Source organism: Suillus fuscotomentosus, assembly GCF_016647785.1.
Source record: "Suillus fuscotomentosus strain FC203 chromosome Unknown F5891scaffold_19, whole genome shotgun sequence".
In the NCBI taxonomy this organism is placed as follows: domain Eukaryota; kingdom Fungi; phylum Basidiomycota; class Agaricomycetes; order Boletales; family Suillaceae; genus Suillus; species Suillus fuscotomentosus.
Window position 1 is genome coordinate 278,097 of NW_024539531.1, and position 21,057 is coordinate 299,153.

A 21,057-nucleotide genomic window follows, 5' to 3' on the forward strand; every position below is an offset into this window, starting at 1 on the left:
GGCGCCAGCCATCCAGAAGCATCCATCCACTGTCCACCAAGCTCCCTAGTGCGTATATTTCCATTTCCTTTATTAGCATAGTTCCACCTTTATTTTTATCATAGTTTCTCACTCATATATATTTTTACATACCTACTCGGTAGCGCTTCGGCTCCGCATGAGCGCGCTTAGGCGCGCTATATAAGCGCCAGCAGTACATACTATTATTTACCTTACTTTTCACCCAACTTTACCTAGTACTTACTACTTAGAAAGTCGCAGTAGAAATCTATTCATTAGCACAACACATCTCACATCCTTTATCTTGCTTATATCTTCACATAAGTTTAGTCTCTCTTATTTCCGCTTACACGCGCGCGCTTTCCCGCGCTTCGCGCTAATACGCGCGCGCGTTCCCGCGCCTTCGTACCTTGCGCGCACCTGCGCTTTCTCGCGCTTCGCTGAAGCGCGTACCTCTAGATCTCCGCTGCACCTGCTTCCCCTTTAGGGTCGAATGCACTTGCCATCTCAAGTATCGCAGACTAGGCAACGCACGACCTACAACTTTTTAGATACAGTCAGGAGCATTTCTTTGTTCCTCTCAGTATTGTTGTTTCTACAACTGGAGCCCACCGCGAGGGGAGCAGTCAGCAAGATCTAGTTTTGCGCATCTTCACACTTCACACTATTTAAACACATAAAGGTCAATCTCTTTGCATATTCAAAAGCTAACCAGTTTCTAGTCACGCATTCTCGCGCCTTGTGCGCGCGCTTTCCCACGCTGTGCGCCTCGCGCGCGCACCTTTGCACTTAGCACAATTCGCACATATAAGGTCAATTTCTTTGCAATTTCAAAAGCTAACCATTTTCTAGTCACGCATTCTCGCGCCTTGCGTGCGCGCAATAGTTCCCACGCCTCTGCGCCTTACGCGCGCACCTATACGCCTCGCGTGCGCATGCGCCTTCGCACGCCTCAATGCCTTATAGATTGCCCATCCGCGGCACAGCAAACGCGCCCAAGTTCGACGGCACTACAGACAACCTCGCCGAATTTATTGACGCATATGAGCAGCTTGCTGATGAAGCAGGACTCCAAGGACACGACCGCATTAAAGGTATTATCCGCTACCTTGAGCGCGACGATCGAGAACTATGGGGAGGTATGCCAGAAGCGGCAGTAAGTGATTATGAAGCATTCATGACAGAAGTGAAGGTAATGTATCCTGGATGGGATGGTAAAAGACGCTACGCGCTCGCGGACTTGCGCGCTATCGCGCGCGAATACGCTAACAAACCAATGACCTCTTGCACAGAACTCAGCAATTACCTGCGCGCATTCAGGAAGGTTATGCAGCCACTCATGGATGAAGACCGTATTGGAAAGGCCGAACGCGACCACCTATTCATGGAAGGAATCCCTAGCGATGCTCAGGCGCAAATTCGCTTGCGCCTTATGATCAAGTTCCCTGACCACCATCCATACGACCCATACCCATTCATGGACATCTTCGCAGCTGCGCAGTTCCTATTACCTGCGCGCGCTTTTCCCGCGCCAAGCGCACCAGTAAGCGCACCAGTTAGCGCACCTGTGGTAGCGCCAAGCACACCAGTGCAAGCTAAGGTAGCTAAGTACAAAGATCGCTACCACGCGCGTTGCGCAACACAGGATACGACCATTAGCGCTAATGCAACAGCTGGACTCTTCTATCGCGCACCCTCAGATGTTGTACTTGACAGAAAGCCACCAGTTCCTATTCACGTGCCTCGCGCGCGCGCCTTTCCCGCGCCTACGCGCGATTTACGCGCACCTCAAGCATCAACTGCGCCAGCATGCAAAGCTATATCAGACTGCATTACTTTAGATCACGAACTCGAACGCGCGCTCGCAAAGCGCGCTGCAGGCGCCTCTTCACTATCATCCTCAGCAGCATCATCTCCTTCACAATCCGCATCATCTCCATCACCATCAATCGCATCAGAAGTCAGGGATGACTCTAAACATCTATTGCACACTAATGCACCGCTAGAAACACGCTCGCCCCTCGCTATCGCATCACTTAAGGAAGAAACCTCGCCAATCGCACCATCACCATCACTGCTCGCATCATTAGAGGTCAGGGATGACCCTAAACATCTATTGCACCTTAGCGCGCCTATAGAGGAGCCTCCTACCGCATCAGAGGCTCAAGTTGCACCTTGCATCAACCAGAGTTTGTCTCTGGAAATTCCAGATGTCACTCGCGATCACGCGCATGTCGCGCTTTTTGCTTCCAGTGACTATCGCGCACCGGTAAAACATCCGTGCATCACGCTGCACAACCACCAAGCAGAGCATGTCTCAGGCGACCCTGGCGCAACTCAGGCGCACCATATTGCGCCTGAGGACGCGCAATGCGCGCGCCTAGAGGCAGTGTATATTTACCCTCATCTTGTTTCGCGCTTTTTGTCCTTTTCATGTTTGAAGCTCTTAAGGAGCTATATGATGATTCCAAACACTTTAATTTCATCTTCTCACCACCCCTTGTTCACGCGCCATGATCACGCGCATCGCACAATATGCGCGCGCGTTCCCGCGCCTCGTGCACTCATAAATTTAGCAGAGTTTTCACGCTACCGCATTTCTATCGCTTCTCCCCTTCTAAACCGCATTTCTATCATTCAACACAAAGTATATTTCAATCAGCCATCCAGGCGCGACTTAGGCGCGCGCCTGACACATACATATGCGCCTAACTCCCCTATCATCATCTTTAACTTTGCACTTCCCACATTTATTCGCATTCTTCGCGCTTTTGCTTACCATGTCAATTTCGTTCCTGCGCGCCTTGATGCGCACTATTCTCCTTCACCTATGCGCCTACTGCGCCTTGATATACCACCCTTACAGCCCATTTGCGCATCATTTGCGCCTAATTCAATGCTATGTACATCTCTTGCTAACGCATTCACAGAGAAATGGCCGTTCCTCGCGTGTTCGGCCAATATAATCAAATTCGCGCGAAATCGCCCCAAGGCGCGCACATCGCGCGCACCCTATCAGCTTGTAGGGCGCCTCTACACCCCTCACAGCGCCTCCCATTGGCGCGCCTTCAACCTGCAGCGCGTTGTGCAGGAATTCATTCTGCCAGTTACAAGCCCCCCCCAAGCGCGCCAGCCTCGCTCATTCCAACCCTACCTTGGGTAAAGCGTCAGCTCGCAAGAGACGCGAAGCGCGCTAGTCACGCGCACTCGCACGCGCTCAAGGAGGAGGATCAAGCGCCTCAGCCGCGCATCAAAGGAGGAACATATACCAACACTGTTTCATAGGATATTGTTTGTTTTACCCTGGGTTTCGTCCAGCGCTCTTTCATTTCATTTTCTCTCATTATAACACTGTCCAAAAGACTAATAACACACTGATATATATGCATATAGGGATTGCCTAGAAGAACATAGAAGAAAAACAACCATAGATCGTGCCCGCCTAGCTCAATAGTATTATTTTCTCTTCGCACGCATGACGCGGCACCATGCCCCTTTTTACCTTAGAACGCGCACATATGCACGCAGTCTTCCCACGCTCACACGCACATACGCGCGCAATATTCACGCGCCCATACGCCTCGCGCGCGCACACATGCGCGCTTCCCGCGCCTTGCTCATAGGAAGGTGTAGATGTTGACAGCTGCACGAAGAAGACAAGTCGGATAGGACATCCGCAAAGTCTACCATTTTCCCTTCATATTTTCACATATAGTTTTACTCACAATGTTCAAACCTTTAGCATCTAATATTTAGCGCGCCTAGCAGGACTTGGTCTGGACATGGATTGGATCGCTCCTGGACTGCGCCACTTTGCATCATACCCACCATACAACACATGCGACAATCACGCGCTTTCTCGTGCCTTGTGCGCGCGCGCTTTCCCGCGCTTTACGCCATATGCGCGCATCTCGCCCACACCTTGCGCGCCACATCCATATCACTCTCGCATCATCGCCCCACACCCATGGCATATTATTCACATCAGAGTCACCCTCGCAATCCACCATGCTATGCTCCATTCCCGCGCCTTCATGCATAGCGCGCGCACATTCTCGCACCTCGTGCATACCATGCGCGCGCACCTTCCCACGCCTTTGCACCTTGCGCGCGCCTGCGCTTTCGCATACATTGCATATCACGCGATAATTCCTGCACTCGCACATTCATCACCCAACAACCAAAGCATCGTACAAGCATCGCACTTGCATACTCTCACGCAAAATCCTCACCACGCGCGCGCTGAGTGGGGACACTCAGAATTTAAGTCCCTGGGAGATGTAGAGACTCGTGTGTCTCATGGTGTGATATGGCAGGTTTCACTAGGAAGTATACAGCACAAACTCGCAGCATCATTCTGTGCGCTACCCACAGCTATCTCTATATGACGCGCAGCTTTCCCACGCAATGCGCGCCATGCGCGCACCATTCCCGCGCTTCGCGATGTATACGCGCGCGCGCGTTCCCGCGCTTGCGCGCCCTATGGCGCCAGCCATCCAGAAGCATCCATCCACTGTCCACCAAGCTCCCTAGTGCGTATATTTCCATTTCCTTTATTAGCATAGTTCCACCTTTATTTTTATCATAGTTTCTCACTCATATATATTTTTACATACCTACTCGGTAGCGCTTCGGCTCCGCATGAGCGCGCTTAGGCGCGCTATATAAGCGCCAGCAGTACATACTATTATTTACCTTACTTTTCACCCAACTTTACCTAGTACTTACTACTTAGAAAGTCGCAGTAGAAATCTATTCATTAGCACAACACATCTCACATCCTTTATCTTGCTTATATCTTCACATAAGTTTAGTCTCTCTTATTTCCGCTTACACGCGCGCGCTTTCCCGCGCTTCGCGCTAATACGCGCGCGCGTTCCCGCGCCTTCGTACCTTGCGCGCACCTGCGCTTTCTCGCGCTTCGCTGAAGCGCGTACCTCTAGATCTCCGCTGCACCTGCTTCCCCTTTAGGGTCGAATGCACTTGCCATCTCAAGTATCGCAGACTAGGCAACGCACGACCTACAACTTTTTAGATACAGTCAGGAGCATTTCTTTGTTCCTCTCAGTATTGTTGTTTCTACACCGGGCCTTTAGGCCCTGATGATAGTTGATGAATAGAAGAGAAGTACGGAAGATGCCGGATTAGGTAAGCGATCTGGATCGCTTACATGATATGACGACATAGGTCTGGAAGACCTATTTATGTTATCAAGATAGAAGGCAAGCCTCGTGTTGCCTCATGTACTGATAGAAGGACGCCTCGCGGTCCTTATCCTAGATAGAAGCCTGCCTCATGCATGGTATCTCTGACTCGATAGATAAGCAGATTAGAACCCAGCTTCAAGCTGAGCTTAGATACGATAGAGTAGCCTTATATAAGGTCGAGGATTAAAGTAGATGTTCCTTACTTTAATCCTACTGGGTTTACCACCGAAACCTTTGTCTTGCTAAAGCTACTTGCCTGACATCAGATCCGCACCTTCAGAAGGACTTGAGACCCCTTCTGCCTGTAAACCGCTATCATTGTTCGCCTCCGCAAACATACGCAACTCCTGCTCTTCTGTAGGAGCCGACCTCGGACTCTCAGCATGAGATATCACTGTTGTGATCGTCGCTGTTAGATCATCCCAGTCCGCACGCGACACACGTCGTAACAGCTACGTCCATGGAGTGCGGGCATGGCATATTCTGCATGGAATAAAGTGGTCACTCGAAGAAGACCAGATTGATGCGCTGCTAAAGGCAGCTAAGAATCTCACTCCTGCATCGTCGAAACGAAGGAAACGGCAACCTTACACGATAGACTTCATAACCAATCTTTTGCAGAAACTGAATCCGGACGATCCCATCGACGCAGCTGTAGCCAGCTGCTTAACTACGGCCTTTTATTCCATCGCTAGAGCCGGAGAGTTCACTATTCCCAACCTAACTTCATTCAACCCCGCAGCCCACGTGAAACGCAGTGACATCCGTCACGAGAAAGACCGCAATGGTCTGGACACCACCATCTTTCACCTCCCTCGCACAAAAATGTCGCACAACGGCGAGGACGTATTCTGGGCCAAGCAGCAAGGTATCACAGACCCAGAGGCAGCTCTGGAGAATCACTTTCGCATTAACGATCCTCCGCATCAGGGCGCCCTTTTCTCCTACAGATGCAAGAACACGCACCGGCCTCTAACGAAGGCAAAATTCATATCGCGTCTCACTCAGGCAGCAAAAGACGCTGGTTTGAACCCTTTGCAAGGCCACGCCATTAGGATCGGAGCCACACTTGAATACCTCCTTCGAAACGTCCCATTTGACGTCGTCAAAACGATGGGGCGTTGGGCTAGTGATGCATTTCAGCTCTATCTTCGCAATCATGCCCAGATTCTCGCGCCTTACTTACAAGACAACCCAGCCATCCAGAATGAATACTTGCGCCTTTCAATGCCGCGCGTACGTTGAACAACGCGTGAGTCCTCGTCCACCTCCTACTATCATGGGAATCCACAGTTCGCTCAATGCGTCGCCGGACTCCTATTAACTTGGGAGTCGCAGCTCACCTTTCCTTCACAGGGTCAGCAGATCGGGACCGGAAGGCGCGCAGCGCCTTCGCCCAAATAGCTCGGAATTGTCTCTATAGTCGGGTCTTAGTCTTTCATGTATCAAAGTAGTAGTAGCAATGATTATCGTGAGCTTATGCATCTACTCGCATCTCAGCGACTCGCAAAGACAGGAGGATAAGGCCAGTTTTGAACAAGGTTGCAAGTCCGATGGAACGAAATGGAGAACTGGAGCGAGGAGAATTACTCAATTGAACTTTGCAATGCGAAATGATGCCTAAGAGGAGCATTGCTAAGCTTCTGAGCGAACTATTGAGGGAGTACAATGGGACTAAACTTACGTAGTCTATAAACATCGACTTTGAGGAAAGTAGCCTACGCATGGGTGAAAATTGTGACGACTGACCGTCAATCGACAGCACAAGACAGAACAGCTCGCAGCATCACTTTCCGAATAGAGTTTAAAATACATAGGGTGCACAACATGCACACCGTGACGAGGTGGGGCATGCTATCAAATCAAATATTTCGAGTTGAACGCTTGAATGGCGGAAGATGTACTTGCCTTGAGCCATTCAAACAACACAAAGAACAGCACAAAACGATCTGACATATCTGAGAGGGAAATATGCCTGAGCAGGGTGGTGCAGAGATCATTAAAGTGAACATGTGCATGAGCCATAGGGTTAATTTCATTTCAAAGCGCAGAGATCGCATACCTTACTGACTTCATCTCCATCTTTGTGTTGATGTATCGTATCCAATCAGCCTCCGTGTCTTCATGAAACTCTTGTTTTTTTCCATTCATCAGCGACGCGTCTTCATGGACAGGACTCAATGAGAGTAGTGATGTATCTGTCCCGAAGCTGCCCTGTGAGTCAAGATTGAACTCGCCTGGGTAGAACCTCTCATGAGCAATCCCTCCAAGCACTTGTATTGGCGTGAAATCAAATAGGCCAATGAATTCACCTACGATCTATACCCAGCAAAAAAACCCCATTCTGATCGAAATATCCAACGAGCTGCTCTCACACACATAGGTCATCATCCCCTTCATTGAGATTCCCAAAAGCGCCCACCATGTCTTCTCCTGCTACTGAGATGAAAAAGACGTCAACAGTGACTCCCCGTAAGACGATGCGAGGCCATACCAGCCACTTAACCAGCGTTGCGCACCTGCCTGGTACATAGACAGCTAATGAGTAGCGAGATGATAATAAGGCAGGAGTAAGGACCGTGGCATTGTCCCCGAATGACAGGATTGATGCTATTGCAAGTGAAGACGGGACAGACAGTAAGGTTGTGGGATGTCGAAACGAGTGTCGTCAAATGCAAAGGGGACGTTGAAGTGTCGAACTTGGTATGCTGGAGTCCTGATGGCAGGCAAGTGGTAAGCGGATTATATGATGGGATGGCAAGAAGTGTGGGTTACGAAGAGCAGCGAATGAGTTGAAGGTCTGGATCCAACAGAGACCGGATACAAGTGGGTGGATGCAACGAGCCCACCCGAGGCAAGAATGATTGCCACAGGGCATCAAGGGACATGACCTGCTTTACCCACGATCAAACTCAAATGTTGTAATCGGCGTTCGGAAGGCTGAAGCTCATTGCCGGTGGCGTATGAGGTCCGTGACGGATATGGGGCCATCGTGCCAATTATTTCCGAACGACCACCTCCTTGCGCGGGTACATTATATGACACGTCTCTAGAATCTAGACACGAACCCCATATATAACTGGACCACCTTTACAACACGCGAATGGCACTGATTGTACGGTTCTGCGACTATATGATACTTCATCACAGTTAGTGTTTGGTGTCTTCAGCCACAACGGACAGGAATTCGTACTTCTTATCAACACAGTATCAGGATCTTCCCGAACGTCCATGTTGTGCCACTGCTTCGGGTATTTTACGTCACCACAGGCTTCGTTCTGTCACTCCCTGGCGGGCGCTCCTAGCGCTCAGCGGTGTTCCGTCGAGACCTTCTCAGTTCGGGCAGCAAAGCAATCTTTTTGTGGTAAAAGAAGTTTAATTGAGTATACATACTCTATGGAAAACAGTACGTTCATGCTAGTGACATTAGCCCTACTGAATAACGATTTTATTTCATCATTTTATTCTATGAGTCCTTAATCACAGAACCCGAGGTGCCATTCTTTGGGGACCAGCGAGTCGCATCCACATTTTACCTTCTTGCAGGCAGTCACATAAGGTGTTAGACGATCGAGACTATCACATTCACTCCTGCATTACCGGACGATAAAACTACTAGATGAAGACCATATCATTCGTTCCTGTTAAGGCACGGATACGTACTTAGCAGGATGGGTGAGTGTTTGCTCCTTTGCTTGAATACTGCGATGTGCATGGGTCGGGTCTGAAAAAAGGCACCAGAAGAATCTAATGATCCATATACACGCAGACCACATTGGGGCCCAGCACGACCAGCAGCTAATCCATAATTCACCAAAGTTATGAAAAGTGAAAGTGATGTTTCAGCGCCTGAAGCTACACTTCAGGTTGCTCCATTCTCTCGCTCGATCCCGGCCCACGCCACGTCAAAGTTTTCACGGCACCCTGCACTGTATATGATCAATACATCAACCCTCCATCGCTCTCATCTTTATCTTCACACGTAAAAGGGTCTCCACTTGCCTGTGTTGCGGTGTGTCCCTGGTCGATGCATTCTTTCTCCCTATTCTGAGACTCCATACATAGTAACTGCCTCTTTGTCTCCAGGATCAATTCACCCTGCTGGTCATTGCTGCTAGATATTAAAACATACGTTCCCGATATCCCCTCATCTTCCCAGATTTTCAGTGATGTCGTCCTATACCCCACAGACAGATTTGCCGCTTGAACGATCTCGTCTTATCGGAATGATTCTGGGAGGCGTGTCCTATGGTGCATTTGCGGCCCACTCACGAGGATTCGGGAATTGACCTCTGTACCATAACAGGCGTACACCTTCTCCTTACTGTACAAGCAGTGACTGCTCTCATGCAACGTCCCCAACATGGGCAGAAAATCGCAAACAATCGTCGCATGCTTCTTTGTCACACCCTCCTCACGTTCGCGCTTTCGACGATAAGCTTTGCTTGCAGTGCCAAATATACGGAGATGATCTGGATAGACCTTGGCAATGCACCTGGTGGTCCTGCTGCGCTGATTGAGAACGCAACGCACTACCGTATCAACTTTGTGGCGATACTCTGGCAAGCACCTTTACTTATCTACCTACACGCAACATTGACGGTCTCATCTAGTGCTTATGTCATGGAGTGGTTCATGCAAGCGCTGCTCGTGAGTCGAATAGTTTGCCGTATGTGCAAGCCTGACCTCTGAAATACTCAGCTCTACCGATGTGTTGTGATATGGGATTGGGCGAGATACGTGATGATCCCCATGTTCGCCGGCTATATTGGCATGAGTGGTGCAGTTAAATCATTTACAAAACAGTCGTAGTCGCTGATATCTAGCAGCAGTGGCCATCATCGTCTTGATCCAGGCGAGTACCGGGACTTCATTTTACACTATCAACATCACACTTGCACACCTCGCCTTCCTAGTGGGGAACACCGTGCTTTATACCATTCTCGTGGCGACACGTTTGCTCTCCATGCGCAGCCAGATGAAGACGGCGTTGGCTGAATATGATTCTAGCACCTATGATACGATCATCCTCATGGTCATCGAGTCCGCCATGGCATACAGTGTCTTCGTCCTCATCTATATAGTTGCATTCTCAATGCATTCAGACTCTCTCTCCACGGTATGCTTCCTGTCTATTAACCACGTTGAAGTAAGCAGGCAGAAACCTGAGTTGTTCGTGTCTCTGACATTGGCTTCTTTTGTTTTAAACAATAGGGCATTACGCAGTTGTTCATCATCATATGCGTGGCACGAGGGAGGGCAGTCACACATGATTGGTCCACGCGAAATGCTCCAGCAGCACCTACGACTCTAGCATTTGCGGGGATTGCATTGATCTCAGCAGAAGGAACCGACATGGCGCAAGCAGCTAGGCCAAATCAGGACAGTGTCAATTCGCATTCTGTTTCGGCGAAGTCGGCAGAAGCAAATGCATAGCGTGCCATACTTATTCCCTAAGTTTATATAATTATCTTCGTCTGCATTACAATCTCATAGTCATTCTCTAAGTTCAAGTTCATTACTAATTTACTGTGACATACAGTATGTAAATAAATCACTGTCCAGACACATCATCTTTGACGAGGGCCTGAGCAGAGTGATGCAGAGTAGTTCAATCTGCAAAGTGCATAAGCCGTAGGGTGGACAATGTGGTCACTGGTTCATGTACCTTTCTCTCGCAAAGCAGACAAGATATGCGTGGATCTGGGAAAGTATCGCACTGATCGCTGGATGGCCTGGTCCGTCAGAAGTTCAGTCGACGATGATGGTTAGCACGAAGACCCACATCTTCCTTTGGCATAGCCGACTCCTCTTTCTGGATGCAAAAAAGAAAGGGTGACCTGGCGTTGCCGAGCATGGGGCAAGCAGAAATAAGATATGCTGACAGTCTATTGCTTGCCCGCAGACTATAATAGTCTTCGTAGCGTGATAGAGCGAGGTGCTTACCCAACCCTGAAAGGTAAACTCAACAACACCTGAACTATTCAAAGGTACCTCTTCGGTAGAGCGTGTCTGTGCCGTTATTTGGAGGATAAGTTCTGCAAAAACTGAGGTGACAAATAAATAGAACCAGACCAGCCCCCTGGCTGATCATAACGATCTCGTGCAAGGTTTGCATGAACACAGGAATGGGCAATTCCTGCATACATTTCCCTACCGTTGTCGAGATCGAAGATGGTCCACACACGTCTATCGACGTTGTATAAGAGTTGATGGGACAATGAGTATATTTGCTAACTTACTGGCAACGGCCTCTGCAAAAGAACGAGTATCCAAAACTCGCGCATGCTTGGACTTCGAGTAAGATAGCATAGTGCGTGACTGTATGCAATGTGACTACTCACTATTGCACCACCAATCAATGTCTTATGTGCGATACAGAGAAGCGTGGAACACCGTCCTCCAAGTAGGGTCCGACATAGTTGGTACAAGATTTGTAGAAAGTGGAGATGGATCGGACCATTTGAAGGGCCGAATAGAGATGGGGAGACACGTGGCGCTTCGTCTGCACAGCACTGTGAAGCTGTGGAAGAACACGAGGACACTGCATGGAATACGCACCTTGGCGGGTGACTCAAACCAACACTTGCGCAATCCTCTTGACCCCAAAGAAAGCATCCACTATCTTAGCTACCAGCTCGCCCCTCTCGTTCTTGCGTCGAGTGAATCTGTGTTAGATTGTTCCAAGTGGGACTTTGCCGTGAGTGATGCTCTGGTTGGGAGTAGGAAAAGCTGAAGTGAGGGAAAGATAGAACCACTCGCCGGCCGGTATTGGGGAATATCTCCCGGATACGTCGTCCTCGAGCTGTCCTGTAGGTCAGGATAGAATTCACCTGGGTAGGACCTCTCGTGAACAATAGATCTAGTGACTTTTATCTCAAACTCAGGTGAAAGCAGATAGGCCAGTGAAATCACCCACTATTCAGACCTTCAGAAGACAACCCACTCTCAACCAACAAGTTGCTATTGCGCATATAGTCTACGATTCCCTTGATTGAGATCCCCGAGCGTCCATTATGTCTTCCGTTACCGCTGAAATGAAAAAGACGTCAGTAGTAACCCCCTGCAAGACGATACGAGGCCATACCAAGGAAGTTACAGGCGTTGTACACCTGCCCGGTGGGCAGCGCATCATCACATGTTCCCACGATAGGTCACTTTGACTATGGGACCTAAAGAGCGGTACACAGATAGGTAGCGAGTGGCGAGATGAAGGAGATGAGGCAATAATTTCCATGTCGTTGTCATCAAATGGCAAGACTGTTGCCAGCGGAAGCAACGATGGGACAGTGAGATTGTGGGATGTCGAGACGGGGAAGGTTGTCGTCAAATGGAAAGGACACACTTCTTTCGTGCAGTCAGTGTGCTAGAGTCCAAATGGTGGGCAAGTTGTGAGCGGATCACACGACGGGACGGCAAGAGTGTGGGATGTGGAGAGCAGCGAACCGGCCAGAGGCCAAGACACAAGGCGGTATACGCGGTAAGATACTCACTTGACGCATCAATGATTGCTACAGGAGGATATAATGAAGAAATACAAATCTGGGACGCGAAGACGGGCGAGCTGCTGTCCACGATCAAACTCGATCGGACAGTTTGGAGCTTAACCTGGACATTGGATGAAAGAAGAAAGCTTATTGCCGGATTGGGGCCCCTCAATTACTCGATTAGGATATTCGACCCTGCCACATGGCAGCAGATCATCGTTCTGAAGGGTCATACATTGTGCTACTGTCTACTCCCTCACTTTATTTCCCAACGACCGCCTCCTTGCGAGTACATCCTGGGACGGAACGGCGCGTCTCTGGAATCTTGACACAAACCTCCAAATCGGGCCACCTTTTCAACACAAACATAACTCCACTTGTGCGGCCTTCTCCGCTGATGGAAAGCTGCTATCCACTGCAGGTCGGGAGGATAAAAACGTGTACATATGGACGTCCAAGACATCCTGAAAACAGCTGGCCTAGAAGATCTTCTGTCCATACCTGATGTGCGTGCCAACTTGACTCCCACTTGCTATCTCGTTCCCAATGGCTGTTAGGCACAAATCTGAACTCAAAAAAAAGGTATGTATCATCTTGTGACTATTTACATCAAAAGTTGAACCCAACCTTGAATAGAAGCTGCATCTATCATTTGGCTTTTCAAGTATAGAGCACATTTCCCTCTCCGAGCCATCACAGGATATAGAAGACAATTCGTTTTTGGAGGTATGTGGCACATTTGTCAACCTCGTCGATCATGATAGTGACATCGACATTCCAGGCTGATGCTACGCGCAAGGTTTCGGCCAGTTCGGGGAAGATGAACTCCTACCAGGATTTTTTGACAGCTCGCAAGTCGTTGCTCGTGTGGGTCACCAATATTTCTGCCAATTGATTCTTGTCCTGACACCTTTACTCTCAGTCCCCCGCAATACTTGGTGCCCGTGTGAGGTTTTCTGCATTACTTGGTCGCTTTCCCTACCTCCTTCACCGTTCCGAACCCAATCAAGCGACCGAAACTCAGCAGCCTCCAGTGCCCTCGGAGTCACGTTCGCGTGTGTTCTTCGATCGCCTATCCTCACTCCTTCGCTCTCCGCCGAACACTGATGAGATATCTGGACATTCGCAACTTCCAATGCTTTCACGATTAAGTCCACGAGTGCTCCTTGGTGACTTATCCAAACCTTTTTCCCGCTCTCGAATCTACGTCAATGAAGCAACCAAACATCGACAATCCCAAACGCTTCAGAGGTCGCGTTCAGGCGCACTCATTGGTCCCCTGTCTTCACTCTTCCGTTCTCCACCCAACGTTGATGAAGCAATTGAACTTCAGTGTTGCTCAGGGCCAACTACGTCTCATCTCAGTCCTCATGTCGACGATGTTGCCGCAATGCGGGACAGGGAGGTGCGTTTTTCTTGGATGTATCCTAATTCCTGGGTCCGATGATTTCTGTGCAGGTGTTAGTTGTTGCTCGTCGGCCTGAAACTGCTAGTGAAATAGCCAGGCGCGTCAAGCACCCTAAACCATGGGTTCGCGTGGTATTTTTTCTCTGTTGTGTGTCTCCAGGTACGGACGACGCCACTCCCACCACATAGACGACTTTTTTTCATCACTTTGGTTCTTTGTGTCCACCTGCCTTATTATTGTACCAAATATCATGTATTTCTGCGCGTATTGACATACCAGTGCATATGGATTCCAGTCAACTTGCATGCAACCTAACCTGGCGCAATATGTACATGTGTTAATGTTAGAGTGCCATGTACTTTGATGATAATCATTCTTGGCTAAATTTTTCGTCGTCACATACCACCAAAGCTACGAATCGATTCTGAATCATACTCGATTTCCCGTCTGTTTATGACGGTCGTACATGGCATTTATCCTATCACATGGAAGAAACATACCATTCGATCTACGGTTGCGACACTGATAGACAACAGGCTTCTAGGCTAACCGGCACGGTCAAAGTGTGGTCATCAAAGACATCGAATTTCAAAGTGCAGAGATATTGTATACCCTACCGATTTCATCTCCATCTCTGTGTTGATAAGTATATCGTATCAAATCAATCTCCGTGTCTTCTCGATTTTCCGTTCATCAGCGACGCGTCTTCGTGGACAGGACTCAATGAAAGTAATGTATCCGACCCGAAGCTGCCTTGTGAGTGAGGATTGGACTCACCTGGGTAGAACCTCTCACGAAAAATCCCTCCAGGCACTTGTATTGACGTGAAAGCAAATAGGCCAGTGAATTCGCCTACGATCTACATCTGCAAACCAGAATGATCTGTACAGAGCTGTACAGAGCTGTACAGCGCACAAGCTCTACAGCTTGGTCCCTACTAGCCAGTTTGTCACAGTAGCTCCTTACTTTGTGGATCTCTGTACAGATACTCACAGACCACCCAGTAAATAACAACTACCTGTGAAATTGCACATTTTTTCACTGTCTATGTATGTACAGACACTCACAGAGCACTCAGAGAGCAATCATTGTGCACACATTCATTTATGTACAGTTCACCCAAGGTGTTTAGGAACGATGGCAATATATTCAATCACGTGGTACGGAAACATCAGTATACTAGTAGTAGCAAAATACGAAACAAAAAACGGCTCCCAAACTATGGTAGTACTGTAACTCGGACACAGGAATGCGAAGACTTAGTCGAGGACGATTTGTAGATGGGTGTGTTTGGTCTCCTCAGCGCCATCAAGTTTTAGACATGCGGCCCTGGGTGAAAATAATCAGCATCCGAAATTTCAATAAAAAAAGGTTGTTCTTGCCATCCTGTTTCAGCCCATTCCTGAAGTTGTGATACTAACCTGGGACCGTGATATGGATGTTGAAGAATTTGATCGATCATTCTGACCATCTGGCGGTATATCGGGCCGTATTCCTTGGCGGAGAACTTGGGATAAGATTTGCCGTGACCGTTTTTGACGAGACCGTCGAGGACACAATTGTACTATAAAAATGTCAATACATGATGTCAAGGCAGAAAGTAAGAAAGTACCGCAGCGGAAACCAAAGCCAAACATGAGATGGGCAATTGCTTGCGAAAGATATCTGGCCTCTTCCGGGCAATTCGATACGGCCCTGTGTAAAAGAATCCAATAACTGCGTCACGAAGGCCAGGATGAGCGAAATTCCTTGTTTTGCCCTAGTGATTTTAATGTATGTCGTCGGAGTCAGTGCACAATCACTCACCAATGCATCCAATCCAAACCGTAAAAACTCGGATTCCGAAAGTAATTGTGAAGCAGCATTCTGGACCCACGTTGCACGTTCTTGAGCGGGGACTGATGCGGGGGGAACAAGTGAGTATGCAAGAGGTGCTAAGCCTATGGCAGTTTTCTTGAGTTCTGATCGCCAGGTCGAAAGATCGTCATATAACTTCAATAAAGACCTATTGTATCAGCGAGACTGTAAATTAAGAGAGCGAAACACGTACCAATCGAGCCATGTTACACTTTTGCTCCGGCCAAACCCCTGGATTGCAACATGAAACAAATTAGCGCAAGAAGAAGCAAACACGCACCAGCTTCGAATTGTTTTCCTTCCTTGTCCCAAATGACTAAAGTTGCGATGAGAACTTCAGTTACTGACCCTGGAAGATCACCAACAAAACTCGGGAACGGATCGTCAAGTGCGTGTTCCACACGACATTCTCCCTTGGTGTGCTCAAGGAAGCTTTTCCAGCGCGGCCCGTACCAAGCTAATAGAGTAGGTTTGGGCCCGTCTTCTGACCGTTTCATCTTTCTGTTTCTCCGGGGAGCCTGTTGGTCATCAGCGTGCTCGGCTACTTGATGAAGCAGCTCAAGAGTTTCAGGGTCGGGAAGGCGGGGCTGGCCATTTTTCTTGTGGTGGGACTCCAATACGTCGCTAGGCTTCGAGGTATGCAAACGATCACTGTGAGCCTCGTTCAGAATAAAAACCATTTGCTCACCTCAGAACATTGTGTCTGTTGTTGCCGTTGCACTCCTACCAAAGGATCCAGAGAGCCCTTAAGAGCAAAAAGAATAAGTGCAATGCCAGTAAATCCATGTCAGCATACCTGGGAGTCACTGTTCTGGTGGACGGTCGAGGATTGAGAGTTTGCTACAGTGTTTTTATTGAGGCTCGTCTGAGCAGCCGCATCATCCTCATCGCGGGAGTACTGAAAATCGAATTCAGGTGAGAGATGACGAATGACTCGAGGCTGCGAAAGTAGCGATTCGTTTGAGAAGCCTGTAAGATTGAAAGAGGGAACAACATCAGGTGGATCTCAGTACGATAAAGGAAATTACCTGGATGGCCATTGTGACGTTGGTACCCATTCTCATTGGTGTGCTCATCCTCGTCTGACTCATCCTCGTCCTCTTCCCTCTCCCCATCCTCGTCCTCATCCTCGTCTCCATCCTCGTCCTCGTCCTCGTCTTCGTCATCGCTGTCGTTGGTGCTGCTGACTTTGGGTCCACTGTTCAATAGCTGGGATTCTCGCAGTATAGGTTGACGCCTGACATTGTTGTCCTCCTCGAAAAGGGCCGGATCCAAGTTTTGTTCCACGAAGGTGGTGAGTGGCGGTATGATATTGCGTGGGTTTGGATCACGAGCTACTTTCGTAGCATGCTTCTTGACAGCCTTCGAGCCAACAGCGACATGTGGATTGTTAGCCTCGTGAAGACTACGGCCAGCACTAGGAGGAGCAACGAAACCAAACCTTCCGCCAGGTTGGTGCATTGAAAGACCAGGACCTGTGTTATCAATGCTCGCAGGACCATTGGTAACCGTGAGTGAACTATAAGGCGGAGGAACCGCCTGAATGCAAACATCAGCATTAGTAAAAATGAATACTTACATGCCTGACCTTTGAACGACCCTTCCGTCCTTTACGAGCTGGTTCCGGAGCCTGAGGGTTCACTGGGATATTAGGACTGAGGGACGTGGAGCCCTTGGGAGGACGACTTCGAGACTGAGACTCAAGGACTGCACCAATCTTTTCTAGCTGGCTGTTCCTACCTCCGGTCCCTGCATTTGGGCGGCCAGAACGTCGTGGAGCACCATCTTCAACTTCAGCAAGGCCAAGGGAAACAAGTGGTACGCTGAGTGTTTCGGTGAGGTCCGTAGCCTGACGAGATTTTTTGGGTACACCTGCCCTGCCAGTTGAAGCATCTGAGCCTTTGCGCTTCGACCTCTTCTTCTTGGGGCTGTTAATAGCACGAGGAGGCATGATTGCAACTACACAGAGGATAGAGAAAGAGGTGAAGCCTGAGTCTAGCGATTCATCAAGTCGCAAACTCACCAGTCTTTTATATAATAATATCATGTCTCGGCACCGGGTGGACCAACAGAATGGCCTTGATGCGAGTAATGGACAGTATTACATTTCAAAAATGCGTGCAACATCACACTGAAGCGCGTACCATGTAATAATCAATGCTGCATGTTTTGAGTGACTCATCTTGATGAGAATAAATGTGTGAAGTCAAGTTGCCAAGAAACATAATTTATAAGTCATACAAGTCACAACAACCAAAAACGCAGTACATCGGGTCAACGTGAGAATGAGAGTACAACAAAGTAGTAATGAAAAACGATGTTTACGTTGAATAATCAGCCTGTATGTATGCTAACCGTCTGACTCGTTGTCAGTCTCCGAAATACCATCAGCCTTCCGACGCTTGGGTAATTCCATGGGGAACGATTGCGAAGCGGCACGCTTCTCGACACGGTCTGCGAGAATAGCAGCAGATTTTCTGAGCGTCTCGACAGTGGAAATGAGCTCCTCGTCATCCGGAAGGCGGTCAAGATGAGTGTTCAATAATGTAAGGATGGTGTTGAAGGAAACAGGGTTCTCCATGTTGTCCTTCAAAGCCATACGCCACTCCTTGGCGAGAGGGATTAAGTCTTTGAAGTAAGGATGGATCTCGTCTACAAGACGGCGTTCCTCCTTCTTAGTTGCGAAAAAATTGCCCTTGAAGGCCGCGCAGGATTCGAGGTCCATGTTGTTCCAGCGATCAGGTATTGAGTTTCCTATCATATCCTGGCGTACCTGGCCATGGGGGCCACAGAATTTGATGCAAATCCAGATGAAGACGAAGAAAAGTGATTCGAGGTCGTCTGAAAAGCATTGAATGACATGCGATACAGGCAACGCCAAAGCGTTTGAAGACGTTTTCGGGATATATTTCGGTTTCTTTCCGCCCAGCGCTGCCTGTTGTGCATCTGAGAGTTGGGCAAGAAGCCCGCGAGACATGAACGGGATTGTTCCCTGTAGATTGGACGAACAGATCAGTACTAGACGTACTGTAATTAACTGAACGCACTTACCGTACCACCGATGGCATACTTCAGATCTGGGTTGATGCGCACTGCGAACTCCCAGTCGATTAGAAACCCTTTACTACCACCTCCTAACAGATCTACAATCATTGCGTTATTTAAGCTGCAGTCGCGGTGTAGAACCTTGCGTTCCTCCACCGCCGTGCGTTGAACTGAAATTAGATATGTCAGTTCAAAGATTGCCAATCAAAAAAAAACACTTTACTGATGACAATGTCCCTCAGCGCTTTCACAAACTCTTTAAGAGTTCGGAACATATGCAGGGGGCGAGCGCAGGGCGTCAAGACAAGTCGAACGTGTGAGCGACTGGTCCCTGCAATACTTAGGCGCTGCGGTTGTTTTCGATATTTGCTGGTCACATCGGGTTCTCCATTCGACCTTTCAACCACCCACCAATCCACCAACTCGGGAACGCCAGGGACGCCAGACATGCGCTTCAACATTTCGATCTCATTCAAGATCACCTGATCCTCCTTACCCTGAACCCAATGGTCTTTGATGATGAATTCCTTATCATCCAAAGAGACCAAGTAGCAGACAGTTCCGCGACTAACAAGGCCGCGACTCGCAAACAGGATCCTTGTGATTGTGTAGATCGTGTCCCTGACACGAATTTTGCCACACGGTTCAGGTGACTGAGCTGAATACGGGAATTGTGAAGGATGGGGTGTAGCAGAATAGATACTGTCAGGCTCCTCAGGCGCTTGGGATGCGAGGTTGAGAAGGGGGGTGCTGGAGATGGCAGTGGCTTGTACCAGGTGGGGATCCTCCAGATTCTTCATAGAAACGTGCATACCATCGTCAGCATGCGGCTCTGACTCGGACTCGGACTCGGACTCTGGCTCTGGCTCTGGCTCTAGCTCTGGCTCTGGCTCTGGCTCGGACTCGGGCTCTGAGTCGGGATATATCATCTCGATGACAGCGCTTGGTGCACCCTCAACATCACCGGGTGGTGGATAAGGGAGCTCAGACGTGGCTGCAGCCATGACGTGATCTGCAGGTTGCCGTTTGGCAGGGAGGTTCTTGATCGGACGATAGTTATTGGCATGGCGTTGGGGAGGAGAAATGTGTCTTGTGAAGGAGACTGTCAAGTCATAGCCTATGCACTCGAGGCTGCCGAAACGAAGGGCAGCAATAATGTGAGCAACAATGCTTGGTTTTTGGTAGATATTGAAGGCAGGGGACACGACACCACCGGCATGATCGTAGAAAAGGACTCTGAGCTCCCGGTACTCGTTGGTGAGTGATAGTACAAGCGCAAAGCGCCTCCAAGGCTGCTCGCTCAGCATGAGATATGCATGACTATCAGCAGCTTTCACGAGTCGCAACGCAGGTTGATATGAACTGTGCGTCAGCTCAGCCGATACCCTGATATTCCCCCAATTTGCTGTGATCTCGTCTGACAAGAGGAGATCGGGTTTCCGCTTCACCTCACTACCAGGTAATGCTTTATGTGCGTGGGCCGCAGTCCACGTGCGCGTCGCAGTGGGGTTGGCTAGTAGTTTGGGCTCTGCCTTCGCTAAGCAGATAGCCAAAGCGTTGAAGAATGATGAGAAAATTTCTTCGTGAGTTGCTTTTGCGGTTTCGCCGGTCCCTGCATTGCCCTCCGAATCTAAGCTTTCAGGTGGTTGAGAGTGAGTTGTTGATTCAGATTCGTTTGTGGGAGCAAGAGTTGGAAGGTCCCAGTTCCATAGCTGCGCATCAGTATCGTACAATGGCACCAGGTCATCTGGTGAATTTTTGCTGAATTTTGCTTTGGTACGTTCGTTGTGATAAAGGATGTTTTTGAGTGGGATCTGGAGCGTAGATAGATCCGGTAGAGGTATGCTGAAAGGCTGAAAGATATGAGAGAGCATGTGTCCTAGCGATTGCGAATTAGAGGGTTCATCTTCCTGCGTAACTAGACGATTTAGTTCCTCGGCCGTGTACTTGTTCATTGTAAGGGCATCGCCTGAAACAGCGGCAGGGAGCGAGACCAATGACGACAACTTTATTCTGTAGCCGCCCGTCCTGAAAAAGAACTGAGGTGGCATTT

At 49.0% G+C, this 21,057-nt stretch overlaps 5 protein-coding genes across 5 annotated transcripts; 3 read left to right on the forward strand and 2 right to left on the reverse strand.

Annotated features, from left to right (window-relative positions):
- Positions 1-3,782: 3,782 nt before the first annotated feature.
- Positions 3,783-6,611, forward strand: F5891DRAFT_1186966 (uncharacterized protein; the record flags this gene model as incomplete). The annotated part of the gene is made up of 4 exons (XM_041366762.1): positions 3,783-4,316; positions 4,375-4,532; positions 5,660-6,443; positions 6,501-6,611. 4 exons carry the CDS (start codon positions 3,783-3,785, stop codon positions 6,609-6,611), a joined length of 1,587 nt encoding a protein of 528 aa, XP_041227512.1.
- A 2,674-nt stretch (positions 6,612-9,285) lies between these two features.
- F5891DRAFT_192927 (uncharacterized protein) lies at positions 9,286-10,756 on the forward strand. The gene is made up of 6 exons (XM_041370863.1): positions 9,286-9,458; positions 9,514-9,769; positions 9,821-9,857; positions 9,909-9,987; positions 10,037-10,356; positions 10,422-10,756. The coding sequence occupies exons 1-6, from the start codon at positions 9,377-9,379 to the stop codon at positions 10,641-10,643; spliced, it is 996 nt and encodes a 331-aa protein (XP_041227513.1). The 5' UTR covers positions 9,286-9,376; the 3' UTR covers positions 10,644-10,756.
- Positions 10,757-13,240: 2,484 nt separating this feature from the next.
- On the forward strand, positions 13,241-14,290 carry F5891DRAFT_1186968 (uncharacterized protein; the record flags this gene model as incomplete). The annotated part of the gene is made up of 5 exons (XM_041366763.1): positions 13,241-13,276; positions 13,331-13,420; positions 13,476-13,565; positions 13,617-14,099; positions 14,153-14,290. The coding sequence occupies 5 exons, from the start codon at positions 13,241-13,243 to the stop codon at positions 14,288-14,290; spliced, it is 837 nt and encodes a 278-aa protein (XP_041227514.1).
- Positions 14,291-15,361: 1,071 nt separating this feature from the next.
- On the reverse strand, positions 15,362-17,910 carry F5891DRAFT_979062 (uncharacterized protein; the record flags this gene model as incomplete). The annotated part of the gene is made up of 10 exons (XM_041376835.1): positions 15,362-15,431; positions 15,524-15,666; positions 15,715-15,861; positions 15,909-16,094; positions 16,153-16,190; positions 16,240-16,610; positions 16,648-16,682; positions 16,756-16,928; positions 16,988-17,498; positions 17,539-17,910. The coding sequence occupies 10 exons, from the start codon at positions 17,908-17,910 to the stop codon at positions 15,362-15,364; spliced, it is 2,046 nt and encodes a 681-aa protein (XP_041227515.1).
- Positions 17,911-18,309: 399 nt separating this feature from the next.
- On the reverse strand, positions 18,310-21,055 carry F5891DRAFT_1186970 (uncharacterized protein; the record flags this gene model as incomplete). The annotated part of the gene is made up of 3 exons (XM_041366764.1): positions 18,310-18,951; positions 19,011-19,174; positions 19,228-21,055. The coding sequence occupies 3 exons, from the start codon at positions 21,053-21,055 to the stop codon at positions 18,310-18,312; spliced, it is 2,634 nt and encodes an 877-aa protein (XP_041227516.1).
- Positions 21,056-21,057: the final 2 nt, after the last annotated feature.